The sequence below is a fragment of the Maylandia zebra genome, linkage group LG9 (assembly GCF_041146795.1).
Source record: "Maylandia zebra isolate NMK-2024a linkage group LG9, Mzebra_GT3a, whole genome shotgun sequence".
In the NCBI taxonomy this organism is placed as follows: Eukaryota; Metazoa; Chordata; class Actinopteri; order Cichliformes; family Cichlidae; genus Maylandia; species Maylandia zebra.
This window is the reverse complement of record NC_135175.1, coordinates 5,906,664-5,927,588: the sequence shown is the minus strand read 5'-3', so window position 1 is coordinate 5,927,588 and position 20,925 is coordinate 5,906,664. Positions and strand designations below refer to the sequence as shown.

Sequence of the window (20,925 nt, the reverse complement as noted above, 5' to 3'; positions counted from 1 at the left end):
TTAAATTACACAATTGAAAGCATGTGTGTATTGTTTGTGTATTTATAGACAAGCACTCATATTTATTCAAATAATTTAAAAAAAAGTTCATTTACCAGTTACTATCACACACCAAATCCGGTTGTTGATACTTCCTGGCTTGTGTAGCCACTAGGTAACAAAAGCTCAACACTGCGCCTAGCATTCTGGAACACTTCTGTTGTCTTTTGTACGTGATTCTGAGTTTGTACGTGCTTCTGAGTTTTTATGTGCTTCTGAGTTTTTACGTGTTTTGGAGTTTGTACGTGCTTCTGAGTTTTTACGTGCTTCGGAGTTTGTACGTGCTTCGGAGTTTTTACGTGCTTCGGAGTTTTTACGTGCTTCGGAGTTTGTACATGCTTAGGAGTTTGTATGTGTTTTGGAGTTCGTACGTGTTTTGGAGTTTGCACGTGCTTTGTCTCTAAGGGCCACCATAAATATACTTTATTTATTCACTCCACATAACATGTAATAAATAAATCATATAATACAAAAAACAACTATTTACATTTTAAACTTTTAACTATTTAAATTTCAGCTTTTTCCTTTTAAACAAATTTAACGTGAAACAACACAAAGCACTGCAAACCACAACACAATTAAATATAAATTAAAATATTAAAACAAAAAGAAGATGCACATTCTCTGTCATATGGGCCTGCATGATTTCTGAATCCTTTATCATCTGCAACTGAAAATAGTTGTGGATGATTACTATACCTTTCTAATGTGAAGTTGTTGTCCCTTGCTCTCTTTCTCTCTGGCTCTGTTCCTGTGATACTGCGAGTGTAATTAACGCCCCTCCCCCCTCTTCCCAGCGCAAAGTACAGGCCGCGCGTGCGGAGTGTAGCGGAAAAAAGGGCGAGAGAGAGGGTGAGAGAAAGAAAAAAAAACAACCCACGTGACGGCTCGTGATAAGGAGCCGGCTCGCGTTGTTCACGTCAAAGAACCGGCTCTGAGAGCCATTTCGTTCACGAACGACCCATCACTAGGATACAGCCAGAGACGCATTTGAGGCCTACTGCGGAGCATCCAGCAATGCCTCAGCTACAATCTAACTTCATGGAGGCCACAACAGCAACTCAGTCTGCCTCCTTAACAAGACCACCAGCTTGGAAAGGGCCTAAAATGAAGCCTTATAACGAGGACAAAGACATTGAGCATTACCTAACAACTTTTGAGAGGATTGCAACCAGGTGCCAGTGGCCACATGAGGACTGGGCACTACATCTTGCTCCACTTCTCACTGGTAAGGCACGAGCTGCTTTTGTAGCCATGGACATTGATGAGATTATGGACTATGTAAAGGTGAAGAAAGCTGTTCTTGAAAAGTTTGAAATATGTGCAGAGACTTACAGACTAAGATTTCACTCCACTACGTTGGGCGATGGCGAGACACCTAAAGAGTTAAGGACACGCTTGAAAGAACTCTATGATAAGTGGATATTTCCAAAAGAAAAGTCCAAAGATGAAATTGGTGATGTCATTGTTTTAGAGCAGTTCCTGAGAGTTCTCAATCCTGAACTGCGCATGTGGATAAAGGAGCAAAACCCAACCACGTCTAAGCAAGCAGCAGAGCTGGCTGACGCTTTTCTTGCCGCCCGTCGGCCACTAAAGAGGTATGCAAGTCCCAAACAATTAGCCCCAGTAATAGCAGGTAGGACGGTGAGTGGGAACAGTCAAAAAACTACGAATTTCAGGCAGGGCCCCCATAATTCCACTAGTCGGGATAGGGAAATCAAGCCACGTGGGCCTTTAGTGTGTCACTCTTGTGGTCAAACAGGTCACTTTAGGGCAGATTGTCCAAGTCAGACTGTTAGTAAAACATATATGTGCTTTTCTTCAAGGGGTGTCGAAGGTCAGGAACATGAAGTTGAGTCTTTAGCGCCCTCTTCTCAGCATGAGCGCACCACATGCGTTTTTATTGAGGAAAAGCCATGTGTGGCTCTTCTGGGTTCATGTGTGCCATGAATGTCTTCCCAGGGATGTTACGTTTGGGGAAAGGTAAAAGTTTGGTGTGTTCACGGTAATGATGTGGATTACCCAATTGCCAACATTAATATTCAGATTGACGGCAAGCTGTATTTACTTTCAGTGGGAGTTATGAGTAAACTGCCATATCAGGTTGTGTTGGGCTGTGATCTTCCCATTTTGCGAGATCTGATAGCCAGGGGAGAGGAAATCAACCCAAGTGTTGCAGCTGAGTCCATGGTAGCAGTCACCAGGTCAAAACATAAGTGTTACGTCTCCCCGAGGGCAGGAGGGGATAACACAACAACTCCGGAAACTCAGTACAGGTGTTATGAAAAAAGGTTTAATGGCAGCGCTCTCACAAAATAAACAACCCAGACTCAAACAACAAATGTGGGGGAAAAAGGGACAGTTAGGTTGTGCCAAAAAAACCCCCAAAAAGACAAAACCAAAACTTAGCTGAGCTGAGCTACTATCCTAGAAAAGCAACAAACAGGAGAGATAGACCCAAACCTCAACTTAAAACAAGCTCAAAATTACATGGGTGGCACCAACCTACTTACCTAGTGTTTCTAACACAAAGACTCTACGTGAGTAAGTGTATGGGGTCCCCAAACTCACCTAGTCCACTTTACTCCCACCACAATCATCAAACAAAAGAAAGACAGCAGGAAACCGTCACACATGTGTCAAACAATTCAAGGAGGGAAGAGAGCCGCGCCCAGCCACAGGTGAGTCTCCTTATCAAGGGCTTCACTCCTGGTTTGTCCAATCAGGGCCTCCCTCCTCTAATTAATTGGACGTCCCCAGATTGACATCAGCCTGCAGTCTGCGACCTAAGGGAATGGCAAACAAAAGGGGAGGGAAAGAAAACATGCAGCTTGCAGACACGTAACATAAGCATCACGCAGAAGAAGGTTTAGGTTGGGGTGAATTTCCATTCGCTAACAGTGATGTTCCTGATTTTGAAGGATAAAGTCAGGGTTGCATAAGAAAGAGCAGAGGCGACAGGCTAAGGTGAGGGGGACAAAGTTCACTGAACCAGTTCCAGTGCCACAATGTGACGAATTACCAGTCGTACCTGGTGAAATAGCTCAGTTTCAAAGAGAGGATCCATCTTTAGCTCCCCTGTTTTCAAAAAGTGTCACAAACGCAATAGAGGTCACTGAGAGAGGCAGAGAGCTATTTTTCTTAAAGGGTGAGCTATTATATCGCCGCAGTAGGGTGGGAGACCAGTTGGTTGTGCCTAAGAGTTTAAGATCCACAGTACTGCAGTTAGCCCACTCAGTCCCTTGGGCAGGACACCTGGGTCAAGCCAAAACCTTCTCTCGTATGTCAACTAGATTTTACTGGCCACAGCAGTTTACAGACACTGTGCAGTTTTGCAAGTCTTGTCCAGAGTGTCAGTTAACAGCACCAGGAAGGAAAGGTGATTCTTGGAATAATTCTCTGTTGTTCTCCTCAGTTACCAGCATCCTGGCGACTCCCTTGTTTTCTCTCTATACTCACTATCTCCGTAGCTGCTACCTGCCTCCCGCGCTGCCACTCACCTGCACGGTTACCTGTCTCACTTCACCTGTTTACCTGGAAAACGTGGCATGCCCTCGTGCTCATAGACCCCTAAAGCTTCCCCTCGATCTACCTCAATTTGCTGATCCCCACGGAGCTCTCCACTTCCTTCGCTGCGTTCTTTCTCCACATCACAAGTAAGACAAATTCACTTCACTATTCATTGATAACTTACTGTGCATGCCACTCTCCGCTAATTCTAATCTCTCCATTTCCAGGCATTCTGCCCCACAAAATTCTCCTTGGGTTCCCCTGTACTATGTTTTCAATAAACCTATATCTACCTCGATTTTCTCTTGTGCATTGTGTCTGCTTCTGGGTCCATTGAAGTGCCACCCATAACAGCCAGCAACACTGTCAGATGGTCCTCCGCCAGCGTCTGCAAGGTTGCAGCCTCCATAGACCTCCTCTCAGGGCTGCCTCTTGCCACTGGTCACCTCTACTAGAGCTTGTCCAAGTCAGAGAGGGAAGCTATGGAAAAATACCTTCACGACTCTGTAAATGGTATCTGTTCCTTCTCCTCACAATTAGCTGCAGATTTCATTTTATGTGGAAAGGAAAGACAAAACACTCTGCCCATAAACTGATTACCCCGTTTTTCTTTGATCGCATTAGCTTTTGAACTCCTGCAGGGGTCCTCCATCTTTAACCAGTTCAGCCTAAGAAATACTTACCACCTACCCCTATTTGGGATGATGATGAGTTTCCACATTTAACACTCCCCTGAGGCATTTCAAATATCTGGGGAAACCATTTGGCTTCCTTAATGCCCCAGCCATCTTCTAAGCCTGTGTTAATGACACCAAGCCAGAAAGATACTCACTCTGCAGGAGGGGGAGATACAGGAGAGGTGGAGGAAGATCTCAGCCTGGGCATCTATTGTCTCGTGTAGTCTGGAAGATGAGTGGATGACGGGGTGGGTGCAGTTTTCTCTGTGGTGGGGTCGGGTGGGCTGTCCTGGGCTCTGTGGGGCCGGGCGGCGCTGCTGTACGGAGTATGGGGGTGCCTACTGGGGTCAGCGGGGGAGCTGGCCCCAGGGAGGGGTCACTTGCTCCTCCCTTCCTTCCCTCCCCATCTCCAGCTGCCTCCCTCTTCCCGCTCCTCCACAATCACCCACACATGCAGGGCCTTGGGATAAAGGTGTGTCACCAGGGTGCAGGGGAGGCATCCCCCCCCTGTCCCCTTCTGGCTGACTGTGCCTCAATTTTATCTCACAACTTAGACATTCAGATTACTCTCATTACACATACATATAGGATCTTGGGGGTGGGCACGCTACACGGACTCCAAATTACCATCAGGGTGTACACCTCACCCTTTGCGTCGTTGCCCACCTCTCAATTTTAAATACACGTAGACATTGAGGGCTATCAGGAGGGGCTATGCGCTTACCCGCTGCTCTCTGGCAGGTAGCTCCATGCCCTCCTGGGTTTTAAATGCACCTTAGAACACACATGCATCAACACTACATATGAGCGGGTGGAGAGAGGTTTGGAGTCTTCTCACACCCCTGTTCTCTGCGACCTGCTGGAGCGGGGGGGCCAGGAGGAGGAGTTGGCCGTCGAACTGGGATCTGAAATGTGGGGCCTCCCTGCTGCTGCGGAGTCGGGGTGGTCTGCATCTCCCCACCGCAGGGAAAAGGGTAACACCACCTGGGTCTGGGTGCAGTTTCCCCCTCCAGGGGCAAGGGTACCTAGACCCGGGGCTTAGAGTACGCTTGGGGAGTGTGATTGTGTGTACAGTGTCTCTTTATGTCTGTCTCCACGTTGGGTGAGTGTTGAGTAATTGCATATGAGAGCATGAGGGTGGGAATGGATGTTTGTATCTGTGTGTGCCTGTATGTCTGTCCATATGTCAGGTCGGGTATCAGACGCCACCTCTCTGGGGACATCTCAGGCCCTCCAAGGTATGGTGGCCTATCTCCCCCCACCACTTCCCCTGCCAGTGGCAGACGCCCTCAGACATCGGTGCGTTGGTGGTTCTTTGTGTCTGGGGGTGGGCGTCCAGGTACACACTGGCTCACTCCTTGGTGGCTGCTTATCGGGGCCTGGAGCCTGGGGCTCGATCGGGCTACTTCGGGGGTCGGGTGTGTGGGGATTATATCATTTTAATTTCATGTTTATTCATTCATGTCCTTTCATTTGTTTATATGCTTTTATTAAGCTTTGAGTAGTGGCATTTGATTAAAGCATTTATTCAATATATACATATATAGTTTCAGTTAGATTCCTACACATATGAGTGGCCTCTATCTGGTTGTGAGCTTGAGTTGGCGAGGTGAGACAGAGTGCACTGAGGTGTCTCGACCTCAGTGCGAGACACACAGTTTGCCTGCACACACACACAGTGTACAGACTTGTTTCTAGGTAAGAGTTCAGACATATTTTGCTTGTAACTACATTTTGTGCCTGCAGAAGTGACAGTTTTTTGTAGGATGTGGTTTTGATGATCCAGAAATAAGCAGAGTAAGATCAACAGGAAGCATCTGGCGTCGAGACGGAGAAAATGTTCTTTTTGAATGTGTCAAAGGTTGTGGTTATTGTAACTTATGCGTGTCATGTATCGGCCTCTCGGCCTGGGGCTCGGTCACTCTGGCACAGCTGGCTGCCGGCGGAGCTCCCGGGCACGTCACTGCAACCCCCCCGGCTTACGCTCCGCGGCTGCTGAGTGACCCCTCATCTGGGACTCTCCTCAGCTCTTTCTGGGATAGTGGCGCAGCTGCCCCTCTGTTGGTCTTCCTTGGTCTCGTGTTCTGGGGGCCTCCGGATGTCTGGAGTTTTGATCTCCTCCATACCTGCTTCATGCCCTGGTGGACGGGGCTATGGCTCCCCACACCCTCTAACAGATCATTACATGTAGGAACCTTTTAAAAACAAGCGTGTTCATGCTCACAGGTGTACACACGGGTGCTCACACACACAAACTACACCCTTTTTGGCTCCTACCTTAAAGCACACTGTGCTACTAACTAATAAAGATCAAATAAACTATGACAATCAAGTGGACCAGTATAGCAAAAGGCCCACTTGGGAAAGTAAATCTGTTGGGCATTTGTCTTGGCCTTCAGACAATAATTCTGATTGCTACAGTGCCAGACAGGACATACAAAAAAAAAAAAAAAGCCAGATAGATACCCTGTCTCACCAGGTGCAGTCAGTTCTTGGGCACCTAGGACCCTGGGGCCATGTTCTCAGCTCGTGCCATGGTGGTGGTGGGGCTGGCTGCTCTCTTGTTAATTTGTGTATGCATACTTTCTTATATTTTTCCCGTTCCAGGTTTTGTTGTTTTATTTGTTTTGTTTTTGTTTTCTTATTTTGCAGGTGCAGCCAAAGAGATCCATTGCACATTTCTATTTCTACTCTTGTACACTATTTAATGATTTCTCTTTTTTCCCCCTACCTGCTCGCTTGGACATTGCTGTATTGGAAATGAATTGTAATAATGGACGTGACACAAATTTAACCTAATAAATAAACCAAAAAATTTAACACACGTGTAACACATAAACAAGAGGAGCCTATAGAGAATTAGAGCCTAATGAGAATAGAGCTCATCTTGGTAAAGCAAATGTTTTTTGGAACATCACATGCAGATTGCAAAAGCTGCCAGACAGGACAGGCTTAAAGAAAAATAAAGTTACAGAGGTCAAATAGTTGACAAGTTGTGTAACATTATCTTTTATCAAAATGAGATTCTTCCAAGTGCTGATTACTTAATAATAAATAAAGCTGTATGTGGGTAGAGTAGACAGAATGGCCATATTGTGGTTATAAAATAGGCGTTTCCCCTGCACTATTAGATACTGACTCTAGATGTCTCTCTAAGCCAAGTGATTCTTAAGGTTCTGCTTATTGTCTATTCCTCAGAAGTTAATCTAATTTGGTCTTCTTTCCTTTTCAGAAAGGCACATGACTATCCTGTGATTGCTGGCATTTTTTTCATCCTTTTATATATCCAAGTCACTGGAACTACAGGCAGTGGAATTCCAAACTAAACTTGTTCATTTAGTTTACGACAAAATGCATTCAGTTTATTGGGTCATTGCAGTTCTCCTGGCAGTTGGCTCATCTGAGATTTGTTATGCAGGACCTCTCCATGCTCAGTGCAAAGTAGAATGGTATGATGTATTTTCTCTGTATACAATTTGTTTTTTTGTTGCTGTTGTTCTTCTAGCTTTGCCTTAAAATAATGTGATAAACATGTATCTGAAGTAATGCTTAGTAAATATTCTTTTATGCATCGTAATGTTAGTCTGCCTCTGCATGTAAACAGTACTTCGCCTTTCGTTTCTTTCTTTGTCGTCAATGCAATCTCAATAGAGGAAAGTATCTTCTATATCAATATGTAAACCTAAGACATGCAATAATTAATATGTGTATAAATATTATATTCTTCTATATGAAAGTATTAAAGCATATGTAATGGTTATTTTGTAATTGAAACAACTCTGTATGCTTTATAGAACAATAATGAGATCACATTTCTCGGTAGTAACAACTGAACTGGCCTGTAAAATCACTGAGCTGCCACCGAAATGTAATTTATTGTGTAAATTGGAAACTTTTTGAGCTTAGCCATAGTTTACTATAAACTGGATTGAGGCAATATTTTTCATAAAGAGCACTGGTCTCACCTTTCTGTCATTCTTAATTGGCTAAAAATGTCATAACACAAACTTGCAAACTTTTAAAATGCCTTAATTAAATGAAATACATGTAATCTTTCATCATATAAAGCTTCCTTGTGATATAAAAATATATGGTGTAAGATTTAATAATCAAAAAGAAGTAAATAGTGATAATTACCTTTTGTCAGCAGTAAAAAAAAAAAAAAGCCCATCTTTTGTTTCTTACAATAGACAAATTCCAAATAGTCTCAAGTAACACTCACAACCAATCTCCACTAGATGGGACCATTTGTTATAGTATTCCAAGGTGATGCAACACTAGCAATTACTACACTAAAGTAGCTATGCTTGTTTTATGCCATGCAGGTACTTTGGGATACCATGTCAGGTAGTTTATGAATCCCTGGTTTCACAGATTAAGAAATGGGAAACCATGGCTAGCTGCACTATGGGAGGAGAAAAGTGCCTGTACAAGGTATGTGAAGTCACACCCATACATACATAATATTATATAATTGTATTATTGAGTTCTCTTTAACCTTAATTCTGTTCTGTAGAAACAATACATAGATTAACAAATTAATTAATTTCTGCCTCCAGTTGCACTCTGCCTCAGTTCACTTCATATCTGCCAAGCACACTACTCCCTTTAAGAAGAATGTGTATGACATTAACTTTCGATTGGTCTCCTTTCACTTCTACACTTGCTGTCATGTTTCGGTAGGTTATCTCTCTTCTCTAATTTACAGTGGGGCAAAAAAGTATTTAGTCAGCCACCGATTGTGCAAGTTCCCCCACCTAAAATGATGACAGAGGTCAGTAATTTGCACCAGAGGTACACTTCAACTGTGAGAGACAGAATGTGAAAAAAAAATCCATGAATCTACATGGTAGGATTTGTAAAGAATTTATTCGTAAATTAGGGTGGAAAATAAGTATTTGGTCAATAACAAAAATACAACTCAATACTTTGTAACATAACCTTTGTTGGCAATAACAGAGGTCAAACGTTTACTATAGGTCTTTACCAGGTTTGCACACAGTAGCTGGTATTTTGGCCCATTCCTCCATGCAGATCTTCTCGAGAGCAGTGATGTTTTGGGGCTGTCGCCAAGCAACACGGACTTTCAACTCCCGCCACAGATTTTCTATGGGGTTGAGGTCTGGAGACTGGCTAGGCCACTCCAGGACTTTCAAATGCTTCTTACGGAGCCACTCCTTTGTTGCCCGGGCGGTGTGTTTTGGATCATTGTCATGTTGGAAGACCCAGCCTCGTTTCATCTTCAAAGTTCTCACTGATGGAAGGAGGTTTTGGCTCAAAATCTCACGATACATGGCCCCATTCATTCTGTCCTTAACACGGATCAGTCGTCCTGTCCCCTTGGCAGAAAAACAGCCCCATAGCATGATGTTTCCACCCCCATGCTTCACAGTAGGTATGGTGTTCTTGGGATGCAACTCAGTATTCTTCTTCCTCCAAACACGACAAGTTGAGTTTATACCAAAAAGTTCTAGTTTGGTTTCATCTGACCACATGACATTCTCCCAATCCTCTGCTGTATCATCCATGTGCTCTCTGGCAAACTTCAGACGGGCCTGGACATGCACTGGCTTCAGCAGCGGAACACGTCTGGCACTGCGGGATTTGATTCCCTGCCGTTCTAGTGTGTTACTGATGGTGACCTTTGTTACTTTGGTCCCAGCTCTCTGCAGGTCATTCACCAGGTCCCCCCGTGTGGTTCTGGGATCTTTGCTCACCGTTCTCATGATCATTTTGACCCCACGGGATGAGATCTTGCGTGGAGCCCCAGATCGAGGGAGATTATCAGTGGTCTTGTATGTCTTCCATTTTCTGATGATTGCTTCCACAGTTGATTTTTTCACACCAAGCTGCTTGCCTATTGTAGATTCACTCTTCCCAGTCTGGTGCAGGTCTACAATACTTTTCCTGGTGTCCTTCGAAAGCTCTTTGGTCTTGGCCATGGCGGAGTTTGGAGTCTGACTGTTTGAGGCTGTGGACAGGTGTCTTTTATACAGATGATGAGTTCAAACAGGTGCCATTCATACAGGTAACGAGTGGGGGACAGAAAAGCTTCTTACAGAAGACGTTACAGGTCTGTGAGAGCCAGAGATTTTCCTTTTTTGAGGTGACCAAATACTTATTTTCCACCCTGATTTATGAATAAATTCTTTACAAATCCTACCATGTGAATTCAAGGATTTTTCTTTCACATTCTGTCTCTCACAGTTGAAGTGTACCTCTGGTGCAAATTACTGACCTCTGTCATCATTTTAAGTGGGGGAACTTGCACAATCGGTGGCTGACTAAATACTTTTTTGCCCCACTGTATTATATGACAGGTTAAAGAAACAAAATTAGCAAACTGTCTATTGTCAATAATTTTGGTTTCTGTATATTTGGTTCACTGTACCATGCTCTCCCCTTTCTCTTCTGATGCATCCTTTCTTTTCTGTCTTCATTTTTATTTTTCTGTCTTTCTCACCACCTCACCTTCTGTTTATTTTTGTTATTGCTTACCTTTTGCATTTGTATGTTTTATTTAACAAATATGGCCTTTTTTTTTATTAATTAATTGATCTACTTAATTTCTAGGGCATGTCTATCTCTGAAACCTGGTATGCCATTAAAGACCATGGCACCAACTACTGCAACCTTTATAACCTGATTGAAGGTAAGGTTTGATAAAAATTGTGACATCCTTTTGCAATTCCTGGGCTTCACTGATAAGTTTGTCCTACAAGTGGTAACATGTTAAAGTAATTACATATTACTGGAGGCAATAAGGTAAGTAAGGTTTTATTAAATAATGAATCATCTAGAAAGCATCACTCCTTACTGTGTCATTTACATGGATATGAATGGATATTAATGGATTAATAAGCTCATATATAACATTGAATGAAAACCAAGTTTATAAAAAATATTACATCCACTACAAACAAGTTATTTAGGAGCTGTTAATGGGTCATAGTATCATTTTAAAAAGCCAAGGAAATCATTAGCAAAGTTCTTCTAGTCATTGCATTTATACATATAATGATTAAGATGAGCTTGTTGTTTGTGTGTTAAAAGATGTGTTATAATGTCTTATTTCATATTGTAATTAATTGTTATTTCTGCATTTACAAGTTGTTAGTTCAGTATTTTCTATGACCTCATCTAAAGTGATGACCATCTATACCAGGGGTCCCCAATCCCAGTCCACAAAGGCCAGTGACCCTGAAGATTTTAGGTCTCACCCTGGGTCAACACACCTGAATCACATGATTAGCTCATTGCCAGGCCTCTGGAGAACTTCAAGACATGCTGAGAAGGTAATTTATCCATTTAAATCAACTGTGATCGGTCAAGGACACATCTAAAACCTGCAGGGACACCGGCCCCTGTGGACTGGGATTGGGGAGCCCTGATCTATACCTTATAAAGGATTTATAAATGAAAATGAAAGGACAGCAGAACTCAAGCAAGTCTCCAAAAAGTTGATTCTGCAATTTGCATATTAATGATCAAGGTACTACAGGCCTTTTGTGTTCTGTGTGCTCATACCTCTTTCTCTTCTCATTTGTTCAACAGGAAGTGGTCTAACTGAATCCAGGGATTATAAAGAGGTCACCAGTGACTTCCTGTGCACCCAGCGTTCCTCTGCTAATTGTACTGTCTACTGACTGAATATTTACAATAAACAGAGATCACCACTGTGAAGCAAGGAGAATCACCCAGTTTTGATCTTCTTAGTTATTGACAACAAAAAGAAGTCATTTGCAGATTGTATAAGAATCTATACAGTGTGCCCTTACCTGTTTGCTACTGTTGAAAAGGAGGATTTTCATTATCTGTAACTCTTATACAATTTATGTATAGCATGCATTTAGATGTTCAGTTTATTCAAGTATAGTTTTAATGGACCCTGTTCAAACATGAACAAAGGCTGGCCCCCGGTTAAATATTTTTTATTTAGCTTTTAATGCATATGACATGCTTCCAAATGTTTCAGAATGAAGTCTTGCTTTAGTAATAAAGGATTTATAGATAAAATAATAGTCAATGTAAAACAATACCTGAGATATCAGTCACACAAGTACAAATAAACAGTGGTTGGTGAGTTATCACATTTATTTATTTTATGTTTTATTTATTGCTGTCTGCTCAGCAACCAGCTGCAGCAGCCAGCTGGATACCCAGAGGTTTTACATACAACACCCTCGACTTCTCAGTGACCACCTTCAATCTCAAAGATCACTTAGAGTGGGTGGCAACCTGTCCCTCTTCCACTCTGTAACTGTGAATGTAATCACTCTCAAACAGATTGACAGAGATTTGCAATTAATCACAAATTTGCAATTAATGTAATTATAAATGCAGATTCATTGCCAATATATTGTACACAAAGCTGACACAAAAATCTGACTGTGGCAATTTAAGGTCAGTTGTGTCATTTAAATTCTCCAATATGAATTTCTGCAATTCATATTGGAGAAAAAAACAGAGTCACGTTCACATTTACATACATTGCACACTAACAGTATCACAATTAATTTTTTGTGTTCTTCTATTATTTGCACAGTCCATCTGGAAACTATTCACAGTGCTTCACCTGTTCCATAGTTTCTCTTGTATTAAATTCATTCATTCATTCATTAAATTCAACCTGCGCAGCCTTGCAAATTTTACCAGCCACGCTCATTGCAACATGACTGGGTTTAGTGGTCTGGAAAATAGTCCCTGGGGTCTGTTACTTTTAAAGGTTGGAGTAACCTGGAAGTGCTATCGATACCGATGTAAACTAATACTCTGTGAAGCAGTAAAGGTAAAAATCAAAGGGTTAAGAAGGTAATGTACACAATTTAGAGTTTTGAATGTGGGATAATTTCTCAAAGCAATTTTCCCAGGAACAAAGCAATAAATAAAAAGTAATAATTATGATAATAACAAATAATCACATCACTTGAATTATAATTATCTATTTAACCTACTCTATGGTATTGCTCACTTTGTTCTGATCTTTCAGAGGAGAGAGGTTGGAGAGAATAGGCATGCCTTGTCCCTTCTGTGTAGATATGACCCAATAAGACAGGATTCAAGTCCTTGGAAGTTGTAATCCAGTAGGAGACCATGGAATTCCGAATCCTCTTGAAATTATAATCTGACAGGGAAAAAAAAAAGGGGGGGGGGGGGAGTCAAAAATTATAAAATCAATTCTCTCTAGACATCCAGTCACCGTTGTTGATATTTAATCACCCAGTGTCCAGCCACAACTTATCATCCTGTCTCTCTGGACATTTCTTCCTGTTAAATGGGAGTTTTTCCTTCCCACTGTTGCCAAAGTGCTTGCTCATAGGGCGCGTCATATGATCGTTTGGTTTTTCTTTTTTTCTTTGTATTATTGTAGGATATTTAGCTTACAAAATAAATCACCTTGAGGCAACTGCTGTTGTGATTTGGTGCTATAGAAATAATATTTAATTGAATTGAGTTGAACTCCGGGCAGCACGGTGGTTAGCACTGTTGCCGCACAGCAAGAAGGTCCTGAGTTCAATTCCACCATCAGGCCAGGGTCTTTCTGTGTGGAGTTTGCATGTTCTCACCGTGTCTGCGTGGGTTCCCTCCGGGTACTCCGGCTTCCTCCCACCGTCCAAAGACATGCAGTTTGTGGGGATAGGTTAATTGGATAATCCAAATTGCCACTAGGTGTGAATGTGAGTATGAATGTCCTTGTGTGTTAGCCCTGCGACAGACTGGCAACCTGTCCAGGGTGTACCCCGCCTCTCGCCCTATGACAGCTGGGATTGGCTCCAGCACCCCCCGCGACCCTGAAAAGGATAAGCGGTAGCGAATGGATGGATGGATGGATGAGTTGAACTCCATACGAAGGAGACTAGAGGCCAAGCTCAAGACAGCACAAAGGGCTGGTGCAACACCACAGGCCAACTTCAAGCCAACAGTAAAAGTCACGGTCAAGTACAGGATCTAGCAAGAAGATGCTCTGTCCCCACTGTTCTGCATAGGCCTGAACCCCCTCAGTAGGCAAGGTAACATTGCAGACATCAAGGACAACGATACGTACCTGGGAATCATGAGGGGACCACTAGAAATGCCTCAACCACCAAGTCCTGCAGACTCAGTTGAATGGGAAGGACAAGATCTGGGCAATCGACACCTATACCCTGACAGTCATCAGATCTGCAGGCCAAAGGAATAGATAGAAGACACTGACATAAAAACAAGACAGTGCAGCCAGCATCAGTCCTTAGCCACCTTCCTTTCACCTAGCGTACAATGTCATAGTGAGATGCCATAACCAAATGGCTAGCATAGTATACTGGAACATTTGTGGCGAGTATGGCCTGGAAGAGAATGAGGATGACCGGGCTAACATCCTATGGGACTTCTAGGCACATGTGGACAAACTGTTGAAGGCTAAGTATGAAAAGCAGTTTATAGTTTTAAAACACAGAAAAGCTAATTATGTCAAAATTAATAACATTTGAGTGTCCAAATTCATGCACAAACTGAAGTCTTACAGTTTGATTTTAGATGCTAGTTATTTTATTCAAGTCTACTAAAATGTTTGACATTGATTTTACTCAGTTTCATTGACTGTACTTTATTATAGCCCATAGTGAAATGCATTTTATTAATTTGTCTCATCTCAAAATACCAATTGGAGAAAATGTGAAACAAACTGCGGTGCAAGTCTCGGACGACAGTACGCCTAAAGCTGGGCAGACACTGTGCGATTTTTTCAGTCACGCGATTCAGCTTCTGCTCAAACTGCACGATTGACTCGCAGGGGTTAGAAGTTGGTAGGTCACGATGCAGAGTCTCACACTATACCGCCCGATGCTCTGATGCGACCTGAGCGCTCACACTGTGCCTCCATAAAATGAAGGTTATAACAGAAAATCTGTCGCTCGCTCTCTCTGTCTTTCACTCACACAGACACACCACCACCATCAACTTTGCTAAATTGCTAATGAAAAACATTAATCAGGCAGCTGTGATTGAGCAGCAGTGTAGATCCAACTATTTTCACGGTTGTTGTGGTCGTGATAATTTTGTGATGCCACATCGAAAAGGCTCGGATGAGCTTTCCAAAGTTCTACAAGTTGTGCCTCCATCGCTTGTGTCCAGATCACACGCTGCACAGCCGTGCTGCTCCATCTTTTTCACCGACGTTTACGTGTTTGCGCGTGAGCAGTGTGAGCGGCTCACGAGCGATTGATGATCGGGAGCTGGTCATGAGGTGTTAATCGCTTCTCGTTACCCCACGTATACTACACGATGCACGATGAAGGCCAAAATCGGGCCGATCACCAAATCGGTCGCACGACTCAAAAATCATCTCAAAATGGGCCAAAAATCGCACAGTGTAAGCCCAGCATTAGACCAGCAATGTTTGTTCCCCTCAGAGAAAAAAAAGGCTGCAAAAGTACAGGGAGGGATGGGAAAAGGAAAACACCTGGCTGGAAAAGTGCACGATAACACCTATAAAGCGCAGTGCACTGTGCGCCGGCGCACTTTTTCCATAGGCATGCTTCTAGTGGTGGGCACATGAAGAACATGAGGGGCGTGAAAGCTCGGGGAACCCTTAACCAATTTTTTGTCCACCAGGCCACGGCAGAAGCAGATATGGTATGTAAACATTGGTTTGTTTTTTTAAACCCTCTGGTTAAGGTTAATATGGGCATGTGCAGTGAATATCAGCGCTATGTGGCCAGAAGTGTGATAATATAATTTATTTTGTGTAATAAACAACTGCAAGGATACATGAGTACAACAAATAGATCACTAATACATAAAAGTAATACATAGATTAATAATGATGATGAGTTATGATGCGTAATCATGGGAACAAGTGGGTTTACAAACAGGAGCAGCTTTAAGTTAAGCAGGACAGAGTTCTTTTAAAGAAAGATTTACTTATATTCTCAAAAGTTAAGCATGACAGGCTTCTGTTTAAGAAAGAGACCTGTTTTACTGTGTTAATGTTGTCATTTTGAGCTAAAAATAAATGGCTAAATGATAATTTGTTTCCCATATGGTCATATCACAAAGAATATGCATCTGCTTAAATCAAATTCAAGTCAAATGGTTAAAAAATAATTTCACACACAAAAAAAAGAGCTACAAAATTCACCACACTGGGAAGGGTGAACTGGGCTGCCCGGCCCTGGCCACGAGGTGTCCCTTATTTATTTTTCAGGGAGTTGGCAACCCTACTTCAAAATGAGGGCTAATATTAACCAAAGTCACAATTCCTCTCTAGAACTGATGACATTTAAAAAATAAAAATCTATTACCAACCAAGTCGTCTTAAAGAAAAGACTAACGTTACTTTTGGGTAACAACTTATTTGATGAAAGTTTGACATTGTCTTCTGTCTTACTTGCCTGTTCTGGACCCTTGGTAAAAACAGGAGTTAAAAAAGAAAACAGCACACACCAATAGAGAGCCACATGGTGTGAATATAGCTGTTGATACTGCTCAGAGGTGAGGTGCAGTATGACGAGGGGCATCATTCTTTCTGACACTTAAACCAGTTTTCGCTCTTAAAAATGATGGTGAAGTGAGGAGGGAGTCACAGAGAGAAAATACACCCTCAGCTGCATGTGGATTGCAGGGCAGCTTTTATTAAGGGAGCAATATGCTCAGCTGGGCTTTGCCATCCATCACTACCCCCCATCCCCACTCCCACCCGTACCCCTTGCACCACACACACACACACCAAAGTCAAATGTTCTCCAACCATTCACCGTTGTGTATCTCTTCTTTCAGACTCCAACTGACTAGCAGGCACCTGTAATAACAAACATGGTATTTTAGCAAAATGTCCATAGAGTTGTAAAGTGCATAAATGAAATATGTATTCAGGCCTGTATTTATAAGTCCTATATTTGCATGCATCTAAATTAATATAAAACTAATAATAAACTTCAATTTAAAAAAAATGAAATCCTCCTGCAATAGTAGTAGTAAGATAATGTAATGACTGTTTCTAATTATATAGATCCCTTATATTTTTGCAAAAATAGCAGCATCTTTTAAGGTAAGTCTCAAACTGTTCACACCTCAGTTTGCACCGTTTTTCTCATTTTACTTTGCAAATAATTTCAAGGTTCACAAACCTGAAGCAGCTGCCTCGAGTGTCTAGGTCTAAGTTACCGGCTAGTGTTTTTCTGTCCCTGCCTGTGTTTTCCTGGATCCGATCCGGGGCGGAACACAGTCCACTCTCACCCATCCGCCGCTCGTCAGCAGCAATCAGCGTAGCTGCATTTAAGTCATGGCCATCTCTTCCTCACCGGTCTGTCAGGTACCTATGGTGACAACACGGCTTCATCGCTTTTTGATTTATTCTTCAACAATTGTGTCCTCTGGTTGTGCCTGCAGCTTCCATCACCTCCACTCTCATCATTGTCACTGTTTGCAGCCACGTGCCGGCTTCTCATTCACCTCCACCAAAAAGTACGGATTTCCCTCACTTCGCCTGCCTGCCCCCTGCTCGCCCCTGTTTCACCCCCATCTAAGGACAGGAAGGAAAACTCAACCATTCATCCGTCTCCCGCTCACTCTGGCTCCCGGGCCTTGTAATACAGTCCTGATCAAAAGTTTAAGACCACTTGAAAAATGGCAAAAAATCATATTTTGCATGGTTGGATCTTAACAAGGTTCAAAGTAATAGTAGTAGTAGAGCTTCAGCAACAAGAGGAAATGGGAGTCGGACAAAACATTTTTTGAGTATGGAATTTATTGGAAACAAAGCTTAAACTCAAAGAAGCTGTTTAACAGTTGATCAAAAGTTTAGGACCACACCCCCAAAAACCCCTTAAACCCCCCAAAACAGAAATCAAAGTCACAAACATGAACTCAGTAATGAGTAGCGTGGGTAGGTCTGAGCATTGAGTAGGTCAATGAGTAATGAATAGGTCTGAGCATTTTTGCAAAGAAAACTGCCCCTGCAACCTGCATAGGTGGAAGAAATTGGATATGGGTTAAAATATTAACTCATATGTCGGTAACATTATTGTAAACTATATTACATCCACATTTATTTAATAAGTTTTGGCAACTTACTGCAAATTGCACTGTATACAGTTTTATACGTCATGCCATAGTTTTTGCTCCACGTAAGCTGTTAGATTTATACAGAGAATGCCCAGCTGTAACCCAGCAATTTTCCAGCAGAAGAGTTTTATATCAAAAAAATATTATTCCTTAACTACCTTTTATTGATCTCACTTGCCATGTTGTTTCTGACAGAAAAACACATGTAAAAACCAACCACATCTAAAGGTTCAGGAATGACTCTTTTACCATAATGTAAGCAGTAACTGTACCCTGCTAACAAACAAAGCATATAATAATTAAGCATACCTGGTCATCATCAGGAGCTAAAACGGAACAAAAACAATCTCCTTTTTTGAACTGTCACCGACCCAAATGCACAGACAATACACACACTGGCTGGATCTGCTTAAAGTGAAGTGGACTGAAAGAGCTCAGTGCTAATTTCAGATGATGAACATAGCTAGTTCATAGCTAGCTGAACCCAGAGTGAACATGACTGTATGGCATTTCACAAGTCACGTCTCTCAAAATGTCTGTTAGTGGCAGTCTATAAAATGACATTTATATTCAGAAATCTTCTGCATACTGCAAAAGAGAGTTGCATGACGGAGATTAACTAATTGTCCAAAAACGTGCTTTCACTCTGGATTACTTTAAAAGGTTACAGTGATAAAGAAGAAATTTGTGTCTCATAACTAACTCCACTCATCAGACTTACATTGGAGTAGGTTTGACTTCAAAATAGCCTTGGCTTTCACAGATCATTTTTAATTGACAGTTTTCTGTCTGTCAGACATGTTTCATCCGCCCCTTTCTGTGTCCGCATGTGAATGTATTTCACTCCACCCTGATCTGTCCAATTTAAGGCTAGTTTGCATTCAACTTGCATTACTGCACATGTCAGTGTTGTTTATTCAAAAGTAGAATGCATAGCATTGTGATGTTTCAGCGTTATCGGTGCATGATTAAAAAAAAAAAAAAACCACTCATTCACTTTACCACTCCTCTCTTCCTTTTCTTGGTCATTTTCTTTCTTTCTTTCTTTCTTTTTTAGTAGCTCAGCCTCACTCTTCACATTCTCTGCTGTCCTTAGTTCAAAGGCTGCCAAATCCTTCCCAAACCAATTAGAGTGTATGTAAGGTCCTCAAGGGGGCCCTGTGGTGACAGAACAGGGTATAGAGTGGCAAGGGGTCTGAAGAGGCAATCACAGTCTGCACTGTTCAACAATATCACAAAGCAACAACAATAGCAGGCCATAAATCAGAACACTGAATAGACATTGACTTGTTGGATATGGAGAGACAGGAATAGTGTTTGGATGAAGAAGCAGGAAAGACAAAATCACCAAAAGTATACTCTACCAAATGTACACAAATATATATAGTATGTAATGAATGTAATCAGGCATTAAAACAATGTCACAAATGCAATCTCTGCAAATATCTGTCTAATATTTAGAAATATTAGAAATAAAAATGCATGTTTATAGTGTCTCATTCTAGAATATATCCAAAAACATTTTCTTAATTTATATGAAATGGACAGACCAGTTCGAGATCTTTTCTTAATTTTTACGTTGTTTTTGAGTAGACGTGCTATTAAAATGCTATGGAAACACTGGTGACTTATCACAACCAAGAACCCAGGTTTTTTGGTTTGTTTTTCACACTATTTTTATATGTATATTTTTAAAGTAAAATGGTGGTAGGATGTGTTACATGGTACAAAAAAAAGTTCTACATGTGCTGTCTTTCTCAGTATATGTTATGGTCCTAGGTCATTGACCCAGCATTTTGAGTTTTGTTGTGGAGTCAAGATTCTTTCTTTTGCACAAGGGGTTGTATTTAAATTCAAGTTCTGTGCAGTTTAATCTTGAGTTTTGCTTTTTGTAATGAGTTTGTTATCTATATTTCTGATTCTAGTTTTGTCTCCAAGTTCCATCTCTGTGTCTTGTCTTCAGCGTATCTTGTGGAAGTTACTCTGTTGCATTTTGAGAGTCCTTTCTCTTGTGTGTGTTATGTTCAGTTTTGCCTCTCCTTTCTTGTTACTCCTGATTTCTCGATGCTGTGCTCCCAGCTGTCTCCACTTCTCTAATCACCATCTTGTGTGTATGTTCGTGTGTGTTCCTGACTCATGTTTTGTTAAGTTCGCAAGTCTTCAGCAAAAAAGCTGTTTTGACTTTTACCTCGTACGTTCGCAGTCCTGCACTTGGGTTCTACTTTGCCTGCCAGACCATAAAACCTGACAATATTAAGTAAATTATTTTTTAAAAATCATCTATGGATGGATGAAAGTTTTTTTTTGTCTCTTTCCTTTTTTCTTTTTCATTGCTTTTTACATGCCGCAGTACAGCAGGTGTATAGAAAGTCATCTGTAATATGATACTCTTAGTAAACACACAAAATACATATATACTACTGTTCTCAGCTATTCACACAGTATCATATCCTCGCCCTGGTTTGGGTTGCTTTGATTCATATAGCTGTCATAGTTTTCTAATTTTTTTGACCCAAAGAGCAGCCTGCAACCATTAGAAGACTTTAAAGGTTTATTTACAAGTGAGTGTTAAGCAGCAAGATCACCACTGATGAACGTCTTTAGAGGAGGAGACAGACTGTCAGGTATGGCTACTGCCATAAGGAGTTTTAAGTCT

The 20,925-nt window shown here is 41.8% G+C and overlaps 1 protein-coding gene and 2 long non-coding RNA genes across 4 annotated transcripts; 2 read left to right on the top strand and 1 right to left on the bottom strand.

Moving 5' to 3' along the window:
• Positions 1-959: 959 nt before the first annotated feature.
• LOC143420462 (uncharacterized) lies at positions 960-3,847 on the top strand. Its single transcript, XR_013100293.1, has 3 exons — positions 960-1,267; positions 3,510-3,695; positions 3,777-3,847. It is a non-coding gene; the product is annotated as an uncharacterized LOC143420462 (long non-coding RNA).
• Positions 3,848-7,486: 3,639 nt separating this feature from the next.
• LOC143420461 (uncharacterized) lies at positions 7,487-12,316 on the top strand. Of its 2 annotated transcripts, none has more exons than XM_076888683.1 (5): positions 7,487-7,675; positions 8,601-8,660; positions 8,786-8,905; positions 10,800-10,878; positions 11,781-12,316. In XM_076888683.1, exons 1-5 carry the CDS (start codon positions 7,673-7,675, stop codon positions 11,870-11,872), a joined length of 354 nt encoding a protein of 117 aa, XP_076744798.1. In that variant the 5' UTR covers positions 7,487-7,672; the 3' UTR covers positions 11,873-12,316. The 2 variants fall into 2 exon arrangements, with proteins under 2 accessions (XP_076744798.1, XP_076744797.1); XM_076888682.1 differs by having other exon boundaries at positions 8,552-8,660.
• Positions 12,317-12,414: 98 nt separating this feature from the next.
• On the bottom strand, positions 12,415-16,995 carry LOC143420460 (uncharacterized). The gene is made up of 3 exons (XR_013100292.1): positions 16,933-16,995; positions 14,272-14,387; positions 12,415-13,350 (listed from the first exon to the last, which is right to left on the bottom strand). It is a non-coding gene; the product is annotated as an uncharacterized LOC143420460 (long non-coding RNA).
• Positions 16,996-20,925: the final 3,930 nt, after the last annotated feature.

Coding starts and splice junctions, on each gene's coding strand:
- LOC143420461 (XM_076888682.1), top strand. CDS start 7,578: ATGCATTCAGTTTATTGGGTCATTGCAGTTCTCCTGGCAGTTGGCTCA. Junction 8,906..10,799: donor ACACTTGCTGTCATGTTTCG/GTAGGTTATCTC, acceptor CTTAATTTCTAG/GGCATGTCTATCTCTGAAAC. Junction 10,879..11,780: donor CCTTTATAACCTGATTGAAG/GTAAGGTTTGAT, acceptor TTTGTTCAACAG/GAAGTGGTCTAACTGAATCC.